At 35.7% G+C, this 20,265-nt stretch overlaps 1 protein-coding gene across 4 annotated transcripts in view; it reads left to right on the top strand.

Moving 5' to 3' along the window:
• Drosha (drosha ribonuclease III) overlaps window positions 1-20,265 on the top strand; it is a 117,512-nt gene that overhangs the window by 40,902 nt on the left and 56,345 nt on the right. For all 4 annotated transcript variants that reach the window (XM_076857325.1, XM_076857326.1, XM_076857323.1 and 1 more), the window contains 5 exons: window positions 1,606-1,687; window positions 2,635-2,709; window positions 13,419-13,588; window positions 18,363-18,487; window positions 20,070-20,169. In XM_076857325.1, the coding sequence (XP_076713440.1) occupies window positions 1,606-1,687; window positions 2,635-2,709; window positions 13,419-13,588; window positions 18,363-18,487; window positions 20,070-20,169 (552 nt within the window). The remainder of the gene's footprint in view (window positions 1-1,605; window positions 1,688-2,634; window positions 2,710-13,418; window positions 13,589-18,362; window positions 18,488-20,069; window positions 20,170-20,265) is intronic.

Below are 20,265 nucleotides of genomic sequence, written 5' to 3'. Positions count from 1 at the left end.
CTGTCAAAATGGTCACCGAAATGTAGCTCTGATATCAAGGTTAAAATTTGGGTCATTTTTAAACTCATTGACCTTTTTTTGAACCTGCTTCTGCTTGTGTCGCATCTGCTGGTAGTAACTTTGCATCTGTTTCTAGTTTATTTTGTGTAGGGGACAGATTTTGGTTACTGGCCATTATCAGAGAGGAAATTGGAATAGTGAAACTGAATCTGATAGCTGTTAGAATAATCTTATTCATTATCTCCAATGACAAGATCAATGCTTAGCTCATTTTTCTTTCCATATATTTACATATCTTTCCTAATTGTTTTTCATTGCGGATGCTCAGCAGCAGATTTATCTAAATATATGCAAGAAATTTAAAATTCCAAAGCAAGATTAATGCGAATCACAGAATGATTCATTGCCTGATCTTGAATTTAGTGGTGTCAACAAATCACACTAAGAAATAACAACTAGACAGCTAACAAGCTTGTGCACTTAACGTTGTTTTGGAGCTAGGGTCGATTTCCAGAGCCCCTGGCTCTTCTTAAAACTTGTTTAACAGTGGAGCTCTGTCATGGGCAGGGACCTCCAACGGGAAATTAATGGGCATGACATGCATGTTTAGTTAGCACCTATTTCATTCTGGAAAAGTCCTGTTCATTCTGCCTGCTCCTTGAAAAGAATTAAAGAGAAGGGCATGTCCCTTCATTCTCCAGTGTAAAAAGCCTTTTTGCTTCCTTTTAGATCTTAAGGTCATAAGCCTTCATTTGCTGTTGTAAAAGTTTATGACTTCTAATATGATCTCATGCGGGGTGATTTATGAATCCTGAGCAAGGAAAGTAGTAGAAAGTATTAGTAAACAAGTCTTACTTGTAAATATATCATCTGTTTAGCTTGTTTACCGGAGAAATTTTGGTACAAAGTTTTGTGATTTTTTTTTTCAGTAGTATTTGAGGTTGAACTCAGGCCTTGCATATGCTAGGCAAGTGGTTTACCACCGAGCTACATCCCCAGTCATTTTTAATTTTACTTTGAGACAGAGTTCTCACTAAGTTGCCTAGGCTAGCCTTGAACTTGAGATCTTCCTGCCTCAGCCTTCTGAGTGTCACTGGGATAACAAAGTTTTGTAGTTTCTTAGCTTTTAATTTGTTTTTGCTAAGAATTTGAAGTTTTTTGGAACAGGACTACTGCTTTTTGGTAGCATGGTAACAGTGATTCTGATTGTGTTGGATGGAGTGGGGAGGCTCCGTGATGAACAAGCCAATCAGTGCCTGAAGATATGTGTGTAATTTGAGTTAATAAAACATCCCCAGGAGGTTCTGATATGTTTTGTAATTGGATTCGAAAACTGTGATATGAGATTTGACTTTAAATTTTGTATCATTTTATTTCTGTACTGTAAGGCTGGGTTGATATTTTTGTAGAAATCCTAATGTCATTATTGTCTCCTTCACTTCTATCTGAAACCAGTGAGCTGTTGTAAGACAGAGGCCAAATATTTTAGGAAATTGTTTTTGAGTATAGTTTCAACAGACACTTTTCTAAGATCCTTGGCTAGAAATTGTTGAATATTAATATATTTACAAATCTATCATGATTTGACTTTGGTTTATTTTTCAGAATTTTTGTGTGAAAGGGCTGGAACTCTTTTCACTGTTTCTATTCAGAGATATTTTGGAATTATATGACTGGAATCTCAAAGGTAATTACAGAATTTAAAGAAAAAAGTAATGCTTATAGAAGAACATTATATGTGAAAAATGCTTGTAAATTGGGGGGCAGATAGTTGAAATTCTTATTTTTGAAATACCCATAGAAAAGTATATTATTCATAGGAACACTTGCTATCACTTGACGTGACTAAGTTTTTCTAGACTTTACTTCTTAGTAATTTGATGGGGCATGTTATTAGCCAAGAAGTTGGTACCAATTATTATGAGTAACTACCTTGATTTATGTGCATTAGGGAAAATCTCATGAGTTAATATTTTAAATCTACTGAACTGTGCTCTTATCAACTTCTATGATGACACTGTAACAGAGAACTTCAGTTATTAACACACACACAGATGCAGAGTGATCTAATAGATTAAAAATCTTGATGGTAGTAGTTTACTCTTTTGAAAATGTCTGTATTACACTAAATATTTACTTATTTAAAGCAGTGTATTCATAAATGGTTTTTCAAACCAGTTTTCAAATGAATGAATTGAATTTGAAAAGCTTTTTAAACCACATGTATTGATGAATGGCTTCTCAAACCAATAGCATTTCAATTTTTTTAGTGTATTAATTAAAATGAGAAGAAAATGACATGCAAATTTATTATATCATGCTCTAGTTGAGTTATAAGAAAAACTTGAATTTTTGAATTTCAAAAATAACTTTACATATTTGCTTTCCAGAGCTCTCATTTGTCCCCTTGACTTTCCATATCCTGCTCATTGTGATTCTTACTGGTTGCTGTGGCAGTTCCAGATGATTGATTAAGCTATTGAAGAGTGGGGGGAGTGGGAGTGTTATGTCCCCACTTCTGGTGGTGTTTTTTGGTTGCCGTAAACCAAAAAAATTCTCAGGAATTAGGATGCAGTGTTTGCTTTCTAAATTATTTGATTTCTTTTCTCTTTCCTTTCCACTTGTTTGCTTTAGGTCCTTTGTTTGAAGACAGTCCTCCCTGCTGCCCAAGATTTCATTTCATGCCACGTTTTGTAAGATTTCTTCCAGGTAAAAATCATTTGACTTGTCAGTGACTTGGTGAAATAGTGCATATGAAATTAAGCCTACCATTCTCCTTTTAATCTTTAGGGGTAACTTTCCCACCTTGGACACTATTCATGTATCTACTTTTCAGGTTGCACATGAATTGTAAAATTTTACATGCTGATTTACACTCTTGCATAATTTATTGCAGCCCCAAATTAGATGAGCAATGGAAGAACTGATTTGTAAATTTTGAAAATCTATGCAAGCATTAAAATTAACAGAAAATGCATGTGGCTGCAAAAATGCGTGTAGCTAATTGGAAAAAAAATTGGTATAAAATTTTATATACAATATGACGTTAACTTCTAAAATGACTGCAATACTAGTTTTGCTAAGGTGGTAGAATTATAGGTGTTTTTTTTTTCCCTATTTTTAACACAATTTTAAGTATTTCATGTTTTAAAAAAGTGGTAATTCTCCCACTAAACTAAAATATATAAGTAAATATATGAGTTAAAATAATTTTTAAAGAAGTCCAGCTGTAAGATATTGGCAGTATATTTAGTATTTTAAAAATGCTTTGATTTTTAATAAAATCTTTTAGATGCTTTCTTGTTCACAAAACCTTTTCCTTTGAGGTTCCTGCCACCCTGTTCTCACTCTTTTCTCTATGATTTCCTAGTCAATGACTTGCTTTGTCAAATGAGTGAAACCTGCTTACAGTTTTCTGCTCATAGCAAAATCCTTTTACCAATTCAGTAAACTCAGGGGTGATTAATCACTGAGCCACATCCCCAGCCCACTCCCCCTGACTTTTTAAAAAATTGTTATTTTTGAGACAGGGTTTTGCTAAGTTGCTTAGGGTCTCTCTTAAGTTGCTGATACTGCCTTTGAACTTGTGATCCTCCTGCCTCAGCCTCCTGAACTGATGGGATTATAGGCATGTGCTACCACGCCCAGCTACTGTATTGTTTTTTGACTATGGTGATGATTGTCACAACTCAGCCACCTCTTCCCCAAGTGAAAACTTGGTCTGGGCCATGTCCATGTGAATGTATCCCTGGAATCTGATGCCAGTGTCTCACTTGCTGTGATGTTGTGTACTTCTCGCCTGTCATGCCTTTGCTCCTTAACTTCTGCTTGACTCTTCCCTTCCTTGTGCACAGCCCCCTTTCTGTGCTTTCTTGACCAAGTCCTGTGCTCCTTGATTTGTCCTCTTTCACTCAGTCATTGTTCTACCATCATGTCCACGTAAGTATCATCAAGCCAACCACTTGCCTTTTCTTCTACATGTGGACCACTCAGTGATACTAGAGAAAAAAAATACAGTGACTGCTGTAGATCTGTGTTCTGCAGTCTTGACTGGGGAGTTTTTCTTCATCTGCCCAATTCTTCACAATAGCAGTTTTGGACTTCAGTCCTCAAAGTCATGCTTTCCTCCTTATGCCTCTGGTCCTCCTGGTAGCAGGAGTTCTGGCACACCTCATGCTTCAGAAATCTCCTTGGAGCCTGTCATACAGTCTTTACGAGTGCAGACTTCGTGATTCGTTCACAGACCCAGCTTTGCTTCAGTGCCAGAACCCCTCCACCTGTCCCCATTGCAGCTTCTGATACCCGTCCCCATTGGAGCTTCTGATGCCAAAGCCAGCCTCCCAAAGAACAATCTGGATGGCCTGTGGCAGTGCTGACTGGACTCTTGACTTTGTTTTTCTTCTAGGCTCTTTTTTCCTCTTACCTTTGGTTTCCCTTGGTTGGTTTTGTATTTTGTCTGCTTAGTCTAGTTTAGACTTCCTGCAAGAGTTAGAGGAGAGGGCGCTCTTTGCTCAGTTCAGTCACGCACAGTGACTTCTTTTTATTTTAATATTTTTTGTAATGTTTGTTTTGCTTAGAAAATGTACTCAGAAGCTTTTCTCCTTTTTATATCTGGTTTCATTTCATCAAGATGTCCTTTTTTCTTTTCAAGTGAATATGTCTTTGATTTCATAATGGAGTTTTAGCAATAAACTTATTAGAAAGGGTGTTAGAGGAGTTTGTTGAAAAGCCTTTCCTTTTTGTATCTCTATGCCTCTAAGGCATTTTATGACCAAACAAATCTCTAAGAAAAAGTGGGCAGTTTTAAAATGATCTTACAGAAAAATCTTGTGTCAGGTATTTACTTTATGGGATTTCAACTCACAAAATGTTTCTCATAACTATGGAGGGATAACATTTAGGCTGTCATAAGGAAAAAGTCTATTGATTTATTTTTAAACAGGATTTACTGTTTTATTAGATTTCCCTTTGAAAATAAATGTTTTAAAAAACCCTGAAGGATAGGGAAAAATACCTAATGTATAAAATGCATTTGATATTGGATGGCAAATTATGGTTGATTTGTTTTTCATGATATCATTTCATTAGGGCTGGGGATATAATTGTGGTAGAGCTCTTGCCTACTGCATGTGAGGCCCTGGGTTCAACCCAACACTGCAAAAAAATGAAATGACTTTGTTAAGCATCTTGTGTGGCACTTGTCTCTGTGTGTATGATTCTGGGGACACTGTACCACTTAGCTGCATCCACAGCCCATTTTAATTTTATTTTGAGACAGTATCTTGCTAAGTTGCTGAGGGTTTTGCCAAGTTGCTGAGGCTGCCCTTGAACTTAGAATCTTCCTGCATTGGCCACCTAAGATGCCAGGATTAAAGGCATGTGCCTGTAATCATGCCCAACAATTGAAACATTTTTTAAAAGAGTGCATTAAAGTTAGGGATGTAGCTCAGTAGTAGGCCACTTCCTTAGTGTGTGCAAGGCCCTAGAGTCTATTCACAGTACTGGAAAAATACAAAACAATCTCCTCCCCTACACACACACACACAAATCACATAAAATTTTTTTTCTATGTATAAAATTTTCACATGGTTGTCATCATACTAGTATATGATTTGCATTTTATTTTTTAATAATTCATTGAGCAGATGGATGTTTTTAAAGATTATGTTAGTGCCAAGTTTCTTGTCAAACGAATCACATTAGTTTATGCTGCCATGAAAAATGTGTTATTACTCTTTTTAACATTTTAGGCCCATTCGTCCTTCTTTCCTCATTCCTTTCTTCTAAAAATTTCAGCAGTGAGCTCTGTGAAGCAGAAGAGTGAACCTTGTCTATTTCTTATTTTACCAATGCTGACATAATTCTTGGCAGGTAGCAGAGACTGTATATACTTGTATACTATCATTCTATTAATAATAGTGCTTTATTTAAATATTAGTGTTTTGGTTACTGATGAATGTGCTTTTCAGATATTCTTTGGTATCATCTCTCTCTCTCTTTTAAAGAGAACCTTTGATAGAACTAAAACAAAAATACTGAAAAATTCACACAAATATAGGCCTTAGTGATTTTTCAAAGTGAATATGACCATGTACTTTGTACCCAGATCAAGTACCAGCATCCAGGAACCCTCTCTGAATCCAGTTGCTGCCCAGACTCAGTGGAAAACACTATTCTGTCTTGAAACACTGTTAGTTTAACCAGTTTTTTTTTTTTAAATTGTAAAAAACTAGAATTATATATTCTTTTTTTTTTTCTTTTTGGTAGTGAGGATTGAACCTAGGGATATTTTGCCATTGAGCGACATCCTCAGCTCCAGCTCTTCTTGTTTTTCATTTTGAAACAGGGTCTTGCTGAGTTGCTTAGGGGTTAACTGAGTTGTTGAGGCTGGCTTCAAATTTGCAGTCCTCTTCCCTGAGCCTCCCAGGTCACTGGAATTACATGTGTGTGGCACTGTGTCCGGCTGGCTTTGTTTCCATTTAGTGTTTAATTTGTTTTAGAGCTGTCTGTTGTTGACTCATTCTCATTGATGTATAGCTTTATATGGTATGACTAACTTAAAATAAGCCTATTTATGATGAATGAATATTTGGGTCTTTTCAGATTTTGTATTTGTGTGTGTGTATATATATAAGCACACACACATTTTTTTATATTTATATTTATAAATAGCATATAAACATTCACTGAATACCTGTACATGTCTTTTTGTGGGATTATGTATATATGTTTTTCTATAACATATATGCCTAGAAATGGAAACTGTAGTTCTCATATTAAGCTTTATAATTACTTTTGAACAGTTTTCAAAAATGATTGTAGCATTTACCTTCCTACTAGCAGTATATGAAAATTCGTGTTGTTTCACATTTTCTCCAATACTGGGCATCCTTCTTTCTTTTTTTCTCTCTTACTTTCTTTCTCCTTTCTTTTGCTAGGGATCAACACAGGGTCTCATGTGTGCTAGACACACACTTTACCACAGAGCTACATCACCAGTCCTTTCTTTTTTAGATTAGCTGTTCCAATGGGTATTCAGAAATAATCAGATTATGATTTTTTATTATTTTAATTAGTGCATTATAATTATATATTTAATTGGAATTTATTGTGGTATGTTTAACATTATGGTGTTATTTTTGCCTTTTATGACTAATGAATTGATACACCATTTTATGTATGTATTTAGACTGTTGACTGTTTAGATTGTCTATAGATTAGACAGACTATTGACTATTTAGATTGACTATGTTGACTATTAGATATTGTCTTTTCAAAGTGCCTGTTCGAGTCTTTTGCTCATTTTTCTATTGGACAATATTTACCTTTTTCTCATTGATTGGTAGATGATTAAAAATATATACTATATATAAGTTCTGTGTGTGTGTGTGTGTGTGTGTGTGTGTGTGTGTATCTATCCAGTATCTTCTTTGTAGATTGCTTTTTGATTATCTTAATGATGATTTTTATATATATGTTTTAGTTGTAGTTGGACATGATACCTTTATTTTATTTATTTATTTTTATGTGGTGCTTAGGATCAAACCCAGTGCCTGGCACGTGCTAGGCAAGCGCTCTATCACTGAGCCACAACTCCAGCCCTTAATGGTGGTTTTTGATGAACAGGAATTCTTTAGTGTAATCTTCCTTTATTATCTTTTGTATCTTGTTTATGAAATTTTTGCCTATCCTGATTTCATCAGGCTACTCCCATTTTCACTTTTAGATCTAATCTATCTTGAATTTGTTTTTATGATTGGTAAAAGATATAGGTCAGAGCTCACTGTTTTTACTATAGACATCCAGTTGGCCCAGTGCCATTTATTGAAAAGTCCTGTTCTTTCTTCACAGAACCAAATTGCTTCTGTCCTTTATCCTTAGCCAGGTTTTGTGTGCATGTGTGTGGTGTGTGTGTATGTGTGTGAGTGTGTGTGTGTGTGTGTGTGTGTGTGTGTACAGAAGCAAAAAATATAAAGTAAAAAAGTTACCACTCCCTTCTATACACATGAAAATGCAGAGGTGCTTTGGTGGTTTGATTTATTTTAATGAACCTTTTTTTTTTTTTTAAGTGGAGTAACTCTAAACATGTTACACAGTTTGCCTTTTAACTCAAATACTTGACATTGCCTTTTAACTCAAAATATAGACATTTTTCTGTATAAATCCTTGCCTCATTCCTTAATACCCACATAGCATTTCATATTATAGATGGCATTACTTTATTTAATGATTCCTCTAATGATGAATGTTTTGTAGCTCTCTCTTTTTCTCCATTGCATACAAATGCTTCAGGTGTAGTCTGTGCATCTATCTTTTTGCATTTGTGTGTTTCCCTAAGGTAGGATTCTAGAAGTGAGATTACTTGTTAAGATAGTATGCACATTTTAAATTTGGAAAGCTGGCCAGATTTTCTCCAGAAAGAACATACCAATTTGCAATTCTGACTAATAGTTTTTATAAAAAGCATGCTTTTTGTATCACCTGCCAAAGCTGGGTATTAGTAATATTTATAATTTTGTCCATCTGAGAAGCAAAATGTAATGCCACTGATATTATTTGCATGTTTCTTAGCTTCTTGTAGAATGAGTAGCCTTTTAGATATTCCAAGTATTTCATGGTCCTCTCATTCTCATTTATTTATTAATATCAATATCTTTTAATATCTAAATGTTCAAGTTTTATCAGTCTTCATAATTTTTCTATAGTTGCTCAACTTACCCATTTTGAAAACAGCTGTTTCAGTTGCTTTATGCAAATTTATAAAATTAAGTTTGATAATTTAAACCAGGGATTATTCATTGCAGGCCAGTTTGCCAAAAGCCAAATCACAGAGCAACCAGTGTATTGAGATTTTAATAATTTTCTCAAATGTTTGTTTCTTTTCTATCTCACTCTTCCCTTTGCTTGCAAAACAACTGATAGGAACTAGACCCAGTTTAAGGTCTTATCTAACTGTAACTGACTGGGGGCATAATTCAAGATAGTAAGATTGCACCTAGGGGAAAAGCCTATTCATTACTTGTATCATTACTCTACCAAAGCACTAAAAATCCTTTTTTTTTTTTTTTTGCAAATTGACTGTCTATTCTTATTTGGAAATCACCTCTTCTAGAGCAGTAATTCTCAGATTTGGCCAGCAGGAGGCCAGGGGTGAGAGATTTCAAAATTTCTAGGAGGCAACTGTAGTTTAAAAAAAATAAATTGATTGATGCAGTGTCTTAATATAGCTTTTTATTTGGAAAATTTAAAAAATATATGTTGTTAATTCAAATTTTATAAAATAAGATTTTATATAGTCATCTTGGTAGGAATATACAGAACATGTAGAAATGCAGTTAATGCAGTTATACAGCTATTCTCAGTATGGGGAAAGGGGAAGTTATTTTTATATTTCTTAAAAGTAAGTGTTATATAGTTGATAAATACTTATTTAAGCAGTCATGTTCTTAACACAAATTCCCTAAAAAATTTACTTCTCTTCCAAATAACCATATAAATAATTAAGCAATATAAACTCAGACAATTGAGTCTCTAAGAAACAGTTTATAAAGTCTGTCAGTTCATTAATGACTGTCCAGATTCATTCCCTGAAACACAAACTCCAGTTCTTCCCGAATAATGAGCCGTTGTCACAGTTCCAGTCCCAGAGCTGGCAGAATTCCTGCTAACCTTAGCCTACCCGCTCTGATTTCTCATTTATATCATGTCCTATTTATCTCAGCCAATGAGATAAAAATTACTTTCTAGTCCTCAGTGACATAGTTCCATAAATCCCAGCATAAACTTGTAGCAGAGCAGACAAACCCAAAGAGCCAATTCATTAACGTTAGTAAATTCATGGTAGTCTGAAAGCAAGTGGCCATGTTATTTATCTGCTTCATAAAGTCATTCCACAAACATTTATGGGTATCTTCTTTTACCAGGCTGGGTGTGAGGGACACAGCCCATTGTTGTTTCATGGGCTCTGGAAGAACTCTGATTTTGTCTCTCTCTTCTTATATCTCCACGTAGGTTGAACCTCAATACCAAATATGGAACAGTCTCAATCCTCCTTCCTTAATAATGTTTCTCCTCAGGTTGTCTGTCCTGAGTTTCTCCTTTTTCATCGTGTTAAATAACCATGATAGGTAAAATATTTATCAGCTTTTAGCTTGGATTTAGAGTTGCACTTGATGTGCATATTGTGTTCATTTGTTTTTTATGTCTAGTTTCTAAGTTGCTATAGAATTCATTCTTCCTCTCTTAAATTGGGCAATGCCTGTACCAGTCATTTAGCAAGGAGTTGGAACCTTTAAGAGACCCTTGGTTTGTAGGCTCAACTATTCCTCTTTCCTGGTAGCTCTGTTAGTCCTTCACTTTAAATTCAATGCCTCTAGCTCTTTTTACTTTTATCTGAAGTACTATGGAGTCAGCCAACCATAACTATAACTGCTTATAGGGAGTCTATGCTGTTTATATACCTGAATCTGTAAGTATCTGCTCCTTCCTCTGTGCCCCTCCTGATACTGGTTCAATGCACATGGGGATAGTTTCTTGTTCCCTGGTGTTGAAAATTAAATACCCAAAAGACTCTGAGGCAAGCATAGAGAGCAGGTTTTATTTAAGAAAGACAGACTTCTGAAGAGAAGGGGGCCTTGAAGCTGAAAGCCCATGGGAGGGGATGAGACTTGCTTTTTTATAGACCTCAGAACCCTTGTCTTTAATCATTGTCTTCTCTTTCTTCCCCATATATATGTGTCCAAGAGCAGGAGCATAAAGGTTGTTAGCAACCAGAGTGGAAGAGCACAGTTGCTCAGTTTGCTGAGGAATGTGACATATCCTGTCCACTTAGGCAAGGCAGGGATGTAGGTAGATTGTTTTTGGCAAAGAAAACATGTGTGGGTTGGCACAGTGGGCCCTTTTATAGAATTATTTTCTTAACCTCGGGTTCCCACCTTCTCATCTATCTGTCCCTTAATATTCCCATAAAGTATGAATTTTTTTTTAAAGGATTCTTAAAAAAACACTTCTTTTTCTTATAATATCTTAGGCTAGTAATGTATCTCCAAATGTCTCCAGTCTTTTGAAATAATCTCACCACTATTACAAGCCAAATATTGGTGTGGCGTTTTCTTTTTTCTTGCTACATCTAATTCATGTGGCAGTTCTGTTCAGAACTCTCAGGTTTCTTGCATGCTGCTGTTCTGTTTTTATGCATAGGTCGAGTGCAGTTACCTATTCTGGCTTTAGAATTTCTCTTGTCTGCCTGCCTATCTAGAGATCGCAGTGGACTCAGACTGAGACAGGCATCATGGGTTTGCTGTGAGGGGGACATCATCTATTGGAGAACATATGTCACATGCAGGAAGACTGAATACATTTTGAGACTAACTCAGAAATATGCCCCTAACAATGTTTCTTACTTAGTTTGTGCTGCTAGAACAAAAGTACCATGAGTTGAGTGACTTAAACAATTTGTTTCTCCCAGTTTTAGAGGTTGCAAATCTGAGATCAGGGTGTCAGGTACCTGTGAGGACCTGCTTCCTGCTTCACAGACAGCCTTGTATCTTTACCTGATGGAGAGAGGAGAATACAAGCTGTTTCCTGTCCCTTATTACACGAGCACAGATCCCGTTTATGAGGCCTAATCACCTCCCAATGGCCTTGCCTCCTAATACTATCCCATTGGGAGTGAGGACTTTTAACATATGAGTTTTGAAGGGACATGGTCAGTCTATAACACTATGGGAATTTGCTAATCAAAGGTGACTTTTGGATTTAAGGCAGATGATTTGTAATGTGGCAAAAAAAAAAGAAAAAAAATTTTTTTTTTTACTTCTATAGAGCTGGGTGTGGTGGAGGCTGACGCAGGAGAATCACAAGTTTGAGGCCAGCCTCAGCAATTTAGCAAGTCCCTAAGCAACTTAGTAAGACCTGTTTCAAAGTAAAAAATAAAAAGGGCTCAGGGGCAAAGCACCCCTGGGTTCAATCCCTAGTAACCCCCTCACCTTTTTTATTGTCTCTTCTTTTCCACTGTAATATGAGCTTTGGGAAGGCAGGGGCTTTGGCTGTTTGGATCACTGCTATGAGCCCAGGTTTTAAAATACTGCCTGCTAAGTGCTTAGTAAATATTTGTGAATGAATGAGTATTTAGATGAATGAATGAATGCATTTGCATATATATAATATATATTATATATACATATGTACCATGTATGTTGTATATATGCAATGTGGTCAGATCCACAGCAGCATCTGAGATAGCGAAACAGCTCAAAGGAATTTTGATCTTTTTTTTTTTTTTTTTTAAATCTCAAGGGTATTGGCTTTTCCAAATTCTCAGCAGCTCATAATAAAATCTTTACCCTCTTGTGTTTTCTAGATTCCTGGTCCATTAGTTTCTGTGACCCAAATAGGACACTCTGTTTTGTGCCATCCCATCCCTACCATCTTTTGCTTTTGCTACCCTTGTTTCTCCATGAAGTGTTTGGCTCTGTACCATAACTTGAAGCGTAGCTCATGATGGGGAAAGGATAGTCATTGTTCTGGAGATCTTTAGGGCTTTTATCCTTCTTTTGGGTGCGAGTAGGCAAAGAAAAGTGATACCAGGTGGGTTGCCTGTGTTGATTAAGAAGCAAAACCCAAAAAGGCAGAATCTCACATTAATGACCAAATTAAATGGATGTTTTTGGTTCATTAAATGGATTGTCTTTTTCCAAGATACTTCAGTTATGTCCTTTGTTGTTTTTGTCTTCTGTACTTGGTGATATATGTTTCTGAAAGGCACAGAACACTTGGTGTTATTTCCATGTACTAACTCCATAATGATTTTCTACAATATTAGTACCGGAACGCTTGGTGTTATTTCCATGTACTAACTCCATAATGATTTTCTACAATATTAGTACCGGCTCTTTAGCTCTATTCATCGTGGCAGGTGCAGCACATTAGCACCAAAAAATTAGACCATAATGCAACAATGGCATATTGAAAACATCCATAAATATCTCATAAAAGCTTAGAATTTCCTTAAGACAGTAACATTACTTCTAAAGAGCTTTCATCTGTTACCTAGAAAGAATGATAAAATATTTAAGACATAACATAGTTCTATATATTAGAAACTCTGATTCTTTATGCTAGTGGCTTTAAATTTATTTAGGCAAGCGTCTTTTTTTTAATATATTCATACCTCACAAATGAAGCTTTTTATCATTTATAATGTTGTTGCCATTTTAGTAACTGAGATGGTTTATGAGCCCGGTTCATTGATGAAACAAATGGCTTTTGTATGATTTGGCACCTGGCTAACAATGTAAATTTTAAATTACCTTTTTCATGTGCTCTTTTCCCCCATTGTCTTGCTTTTCCTTGTTCAACTGAGGATTGCTGTTAATTGGGAGCCTTACTTTTCCCCTCTCTCTCCACCCCCACCCAAGATGGAGGCAAGGAAGTGCTGTCAATGCACCAGATTCTTCTCTACTTGTTACGGTGTAGTAAAGCCCTGGTACCTGAGGAGGAGATTGCCAATATGCTTCAGTGGGAGGAGCTTGAGTGGCAGAAATATGCAGAAGAATGCAAAGGCATGATTGTTACCAACCCTGGGACGGTATGTTCTGGTAATTCACACACTGAGCACAGAATTGGCTTTTTTTCCAGGTTTGGATGTTTTGCCAAAAACAAACAAACAACAGCAACAAAAAATCAGTACATTTTAAAAGCTTCAAGTGCTTATTGTATTTTGTTCTTTGAATAATTTTTGCTTTAAATATTTACTAATCAGAAAATTTTTACTGATCATAGAAAATATTTACTAATCAGAAAATAGTATAATTTAGGCATATTTAGTAATCAGTTCACCAAATTAATAAATTTACCCTGCCTTAAGATTTTTTGATGCAAATTGCCATCCGTAAGGGTTGTGAAATTTGTATTCTGACCTGGAATACATAAGAGTACTCCTTTTTTTTCATACTAGTTACACTGATTCAAAGAATTTTGTCCAGGTTTGGTGGTCCACACTTGTAGTCCCAGCAATTCAGGAGGCTGAGGCAAGAGAATTAAAGTTCAAGGTTAGCCTGAACAACTTAATTAGATCCTGTCCCAAATATAAATATAAAAAAGTAGGGGGAGTGCGCTGGGGCTTTAGTTCAGTGGCAGAGCATTTGCCTAGCATGTGTGAGGCACTGGGTTTGATCCTTAGCATCACATAAAAATGAAACAAATAAAGGCATGTTGTCCATCTACAACTACAAAAAAAAATTTAAATATATATATATAAAGGGCTGGGGATGTAGCTTAGTGGTAAAGTGTCCCTGTGTTCAGTCCCCAGTTCCAAACAAAATAAGATTAAAAAAAAAAAAAAAAAGAACTTTGCCAGTTTACTAGGGAAAAAATTTTATTGCTTCAAATTTATATTTATTTTGGTTTCTAGTGCAAATTGATACTTTGTTTACGGTATATTCATTTTAGATAATTGCCTATAATTATCTTTGGTGTGACTTTTATGGTATTTGTTCTCTTTTTATTGATCTGTTATCATTATTATTACAAGTATTTACTGTCGCAGTCTGGCTGGGCACAATTCAGGAGCCACTTGTCAAAAGAGACTAACTTTATTTTTAGAATCACACACGCCAAACAAAACCGCTCCTCAGGAAAAACCCTCAGAGCCCAACTGCCACCACCGGCTTCCCACAAGCCACTCCCCAAACCACCAGCCTCTCCACCTCCCACAATCCTCCTGCTCTTGAGGCCGATTGGCTGGGTCGCGTGGGCGGAGCCAAAAAAGTCCCCCAATGAGCAGCTCCGTGACCTGAAAGGGCAGGGAAACAGTCCAATGAGCATCACCGCAGAGGAGCCAATCAGCTAGATGTTGCTGGGGCTGCTGTGAGCCAATCATCAGCTGGTAGTCTGAAAGGGCGGGGAAACAGCTCAATGAGCATCTTCAATGAGCATCACCGCAGAGGAGCCAATCAGCTAGATGTTGCTGGGGCGCTGTGAGCCAATCATCAGCTGGCAGTCTGAAAGTTTGCTGGGGCCCCTTCGGCTGTGGCTCTCAACATTTACCATTAGTATTGTTTGCTTAATTTTTTTTTTAAAGTAGATTCTAAGTTAATTTTTGAAATAAATATATAAAGGTTAAAAGCAGAAAAATTTTAAAACTTATTTATTTATATAAAATATAGCATTTTATTTCAGGGAGTTTTTTTCTCTGTAATATGTTTTATAAAATAATTATATATTGGCATCTTATAAAATCTTCCAGAAATGGAGAATTAATATATAATCCATGTAAAGAAACAGAATAAGCTATTTAAACAGTTTTTTTTAAATTGCCAATTGTTTAAAACAGTATAAATTATTACTTTTTGTTGTGTTGACACTAACAGCTGCACAAACAAAAAATTGCTGCCTGTAAATCCAAAAAATGAAATAGTTTAGTGAAAATATGTTTAAGCATAAGACTTAAGTCTGGAAAAATCAAACAATTTTTACTGTTATACTGTTAAGCCACATAAATAATTATCAAAGTAACTTTAAAAGAAATATATACTAGTACTATGTGATTAAGACTACAAATTTTATTTAAACAACTGCATATATTTTTATTTCTTGTCAGTTTCAGAGCTGGGTTAGTGGATGGGGTTGATGGTGGCAGGAGACATGCGTTTATCTTGGTTGTTATATAGTGGACACATTGGGAACATAATCACCTTGGGCTTTCTTCTCTGGCATAGTTAAGTTTTCCTGAAATCCTTGTTATCAGCTGGATTTTTTTTTTTTTTTTTTTGAACCAAGGAGGCCTTGACTGGCCACATCCCTTATGCTGTAGGCAGTGGAGCATTTTGCAGCTTTAAAAATCCCCTGGTGCTTCTGATCATCCATTGCTTATTTTTGAGTTCATGTCATAGATGACATTTATGTGTGTCAATTATCATCATTTAGTTACTTAGTTGAGGGACCACTGTGTGAGCCGGTGCTAGTGAAGGTTTCATATTATATATGATGCTTGCTCAGTTGAAAACTCAAGGTGTAGAAAACATCTGTGATGATGGTTGCGTTAGTGGGCCAATCAGAAAAGTCTGTAGTTGCATCAGAGGTTACTGGGCCAGGCCTTCCAGGAAGGCTTCATAAGCACCACAGTGGGGTCTCAGAGAAATCAAGAAACTGTACTAATTATTGGCACAATTAATGTAAATCATTGAGGTGGTGTGAGGTCAGTTTTGAAGATAGTGAGGAAACCAGACTAGTCAGAGTGAAATATCATGGTGTCTTATATTGGGAAATAATGAGTAATAAATTCAGAGAGGTAAGTTTGGGTGTTAGGCTTAGGAACATGTTGAAATTATTTTTTAGTGTTTGTGTAAAGATAGTTTAATATCATGTTAACATCTTTCCATTACGTCCTCATGAGAAGTGTAAAGTTACTCAGAAGTTAAGGTAGAATGACAGTACGTTGTGTCCTCTGTGTACTTTCTTTGAAAGACTTCCCGATGGCAGGAATTTTGGGAAATTTATTAAATTTTTCAAGCCATTATGGTCACATTAAATACTTCATTGCTGTAAAACTTAAAAAAAAAAAAAAATTATTCCCTGAACACTTTACCTCTGCCAGGGAATACTTGGGTCATTAGTGAGAATATTTTTGGTTCTTACACAAAGATAGTATGATAGATGTGGAAGGTTTGGTCAGAGTCTAGAACTTATTTAATTCCCTCCTTCCCCATAATTTGGATATACTATGGATTTTTTTTTTTTTTTTTTTTTTTTTTTTTTTTTTGAGACAAGGTCTTACTATGTTGCCCAGACTGGTCTTGAACTCTTCTGGGCTCAAATGATCTTTCTTCCTTAGCCTCCTGAATAGCTGCAAGTATAGGTGTGTGCCACAGCTCCTGGCTACTATATTTTAAATCACTGTTTATTCTGTTGATACAATAGCCTGATGTTTAAAGTCATAGAAATATGAATAATTCAATAGTATTCTTCAATTGTACACTTTCTCTTATAAAAATGTAGCCTGCCACTTTGATGTACACAATAATTAAAGCAATTATTAGACCTAAGTAACATGTTTCTACTCTACTGCTAATGGATATTGAAATAATTTGATATTAGTTTCTCTGTGAACAAGTTTTTTTTTTATCTCTTAATTTTGAGATCAGATACCAAGTGAAATTTCAGTTATCAAATGACATTTAAATTTTTTAAATAAAACTTAAGTTTGAGTTGTTTTTTAACAATATGAATGAATCTGCACAAATCTGTCCTCTTTGTCACATAGTTGTATTTGTCAGATGCTGGGTTGGGTTAGGGCTGTAGTTGTAGGTAAGGAACCAGCTTGTCCCAGTTGTGAGGTGATTTTCCTGGTTTTAGTATTAGAACCAACCCCTACATCCCACACAAACTGGACACTGACTGATTGTAGGAACTCTTATGGGACAGAATACAGCTCATTTGCCTCTGTGTGCATCAATTCTGCAGCCAAAATGTCTGAAGTAACTGAGCCAAAGACTCCACAATCTTGTACATGAAATGAATTACTAGTTAGGGACTTCCCTGAGAGTTGATTATAAGCAAGGAGGTTGCTAAGACACATTCTCCATGATTTTTATCATCTTTTCACAAATTTAAACTTTTAGGATGAAAGATTTTCCACAAATGGTCTAGAAGTAGCCATCCATTCAGTTATTTCCTTATTAGACATGAAGGGAAAAAACATATTAGGCTGTTGTTAAAATACAAAAAATGGGGCTGGGGTTGTGGCTCAGTGGTAGAACGCTTGCCTAGCATGTGTGAGGCACTGGGTTCAAATCTCAGCACCACATTAAAATAAATAAAATAAAGGTCCATTGACAACTAAAAAATATTTTAAAAAATACAAAAATGTTGTACAGCTCTTCTAATTTAAAGGAATAAAATTAAAGAAATGTACAAGGTATACTGAGGACTAGTGCGGGAATATTTTAAGTAGAGACAACTGTTTGTGTAAAAATAAGCTATTTATTTGAAATGTGAAATTAAAGCACATCTCTTCACTGTGACGTGGAATCCTTCCCTGGTGCCTTGGAGAGGATAAGGAAAAGTTATATCTGACTAGGTGTCCTTTTAAAAGTTTAATTTTTAAAGGTTTCTGTGTGGACTGCAAAAAAAGGATAAAATCATTGTTCATTATACCAAATGGCATAGACTCATTTGCAGGGATGACATTATAGTTTTTATATAGTATAGCTGCTATGATTAAAGGATTTTAAATGACATTTTTCCCTTTGGGGACAAGGCTTTTCTAGAAAAAAATCCGATTAATTCCTTCCCTATTTAGGTTAAAGTCAATACTTGAAGTCTTCTTATGGGAATAAATGGCTTTGATTTTTTTTCTCTAGAAACCAAGCTCTGTCCGCATCGATCAACTAGATCGTGAGCAGTTCAACCCTGATGTGATTACTTTTCCGATTATCGTGCACTTTGGGATACGCCCTGCACAGTTGAGTTATGCAGGAGACCCACAGTAAGATATTTCTCGGTGTTTGTCTTAGCCACTTTCACCTTCTACTAACAGCTGAATTAGCAGAGGAATACCCTTTAGTGGACATTTTCCGTTTTAAAAATCAAGAATTGAAATGAGCCATGTTCCAAATTTAGGTTACCAAATGGTAGCTCCTGAAGAATGATTTTTTTCTCTACTATTTGACTATAAGAAATTATTATGAAAATAGATTATCCTTGGCAATCTTGGTCAACTTGAGTCCTGTATGGTTTTAGACTTTAAGGAGCTTTTCCTTTATTTGTCATTATAATAATAATTGTTATCATTTTTTATTTTTTTCAATGCCCTCTAGAGGAAAGTAGCACCATATTGGTTCCTAGCACTGCTGAATTTGTGCATAATTCTGTTTTGGGGGGCATCTAATTAAGATCTCAAGACTCCCTGCAGAGTCAAGGGTTGTGTTGGAAGTAGGAGCCACGATATCCTACTTAAGAGTTGTTACTTTGCACATTTGGGTTTTTCCAACTGGCATGTTAGTCTTTTTCTGGTAGAAGATGAGGATGTGTGGGAGTGGAGATAGTACCATTGTATTCTTCAGGAGTGCTTGGATTTCCTACCTTGTTAAACAGTTTCCTGACTTAATTTTTTTAAAATAAAGGATTCATGATGGGAGAAAAGGGAATGGGAGATTTTCAATTCATAAATACAGTTCTGGCTGACATATATTAGAAGAGGCTAAAGGGTTTTGTTCTTTTTTTTCCCCCTTTGGATAAAAGTATGAAGCAGTGAACCAGGCACTGTGTAAGTACTTCTTTCTTTCCTCCATTCTCTAAAAAAAATGTTATCAAAAAAGGAGAGCCCAGCTCAGGCCAAGAAAGGAGCAGTTTCATTATGACAGAAAATCTTTTGCAAATCCCTTCTTCTCAGAAAAATGTTAGTAGAATGTGATTAGGCTCTCATCAACTCAGATGGCAGGACTGTGAATTGATGGACTGCATATTCTCTTCATTCCCAGGTTTTAAACAGTATTCTTTAGACTGATCCAGGTTGTCACATATGTGGCTACAACAAATATATTTATTATGATTATGGTAAATACAAATTGGTGTATACCATTTATCTTTTCCCTCTCCAGTGGAAAAATGGGTACAGTTATGTGTCTCAGGTATCAGCACGAACAGGGTTCTCTATTCCAATACTCTTTAGCTGATTAGCCCTATTAAAGAAGGGGTTTTCTTCCAACAAAAGAAATATTTCATATTTAAGTATAATCATTCACTTGTAAAAAGGTAATAACAACAAGAAAGGGGACATGTTTCCATTGACTAAAGTGTTTCTGTGTGTCTTCTTTGGAATTGTTTCCAGAGATTCATCTTTATAGTCACATTCATTTTCAACTCAAATAAGCAATAATCAACTTAATCACCAGGTTCCAGATGACTTGCCATCCTGCCCTCCAATCCCAAAACCTTAGAATGAAGGTTTGCTGCCATTAAGGATATTCAAAGGAATGTGATTTATGACTGAGCACGCCTATTAAAATAATTGGTTATCTCACTGTAGATTGCCTTCTCTGAGATGTCTGTCTTGTCCTTTTCCTTAGGTACCAGAAATTGTGGAAAAGTTATGTAAAACTTCGCCACCTCCTAGCAAACAGTCCCAAAGTCAAACAAACTGACAAACAGAAGTTGGCACAGAGGGAGGTTGGTATTGAAACTGATTCCTTGGTGATTAATGATGATGTACCTCACATTTATTTTAAGATTGTTGCATTACATTGTACTTGTAGAAAAAGTTAA

The sequence above is a fragment of the Callospermophilus lateralis genome, chromosome 5 (genome assembly GCF_048772815.1).
Source record: "Callospermophilus lateralis isolate mCalLat2 chromosome 5, mCalLat2.hap1, whole genome shotgun sequence".
Classification (NCBI taxonomy): domain Eukaryota; kingdom Metazoa; phylum Chordata; class Mammalia; order Rodentia; family Sciuridae; genus Callospermophilus; species Callospermophilus lateralis.
This window is presented reverse-complemented; position numbering and strand designations above follow the sequence as displayed.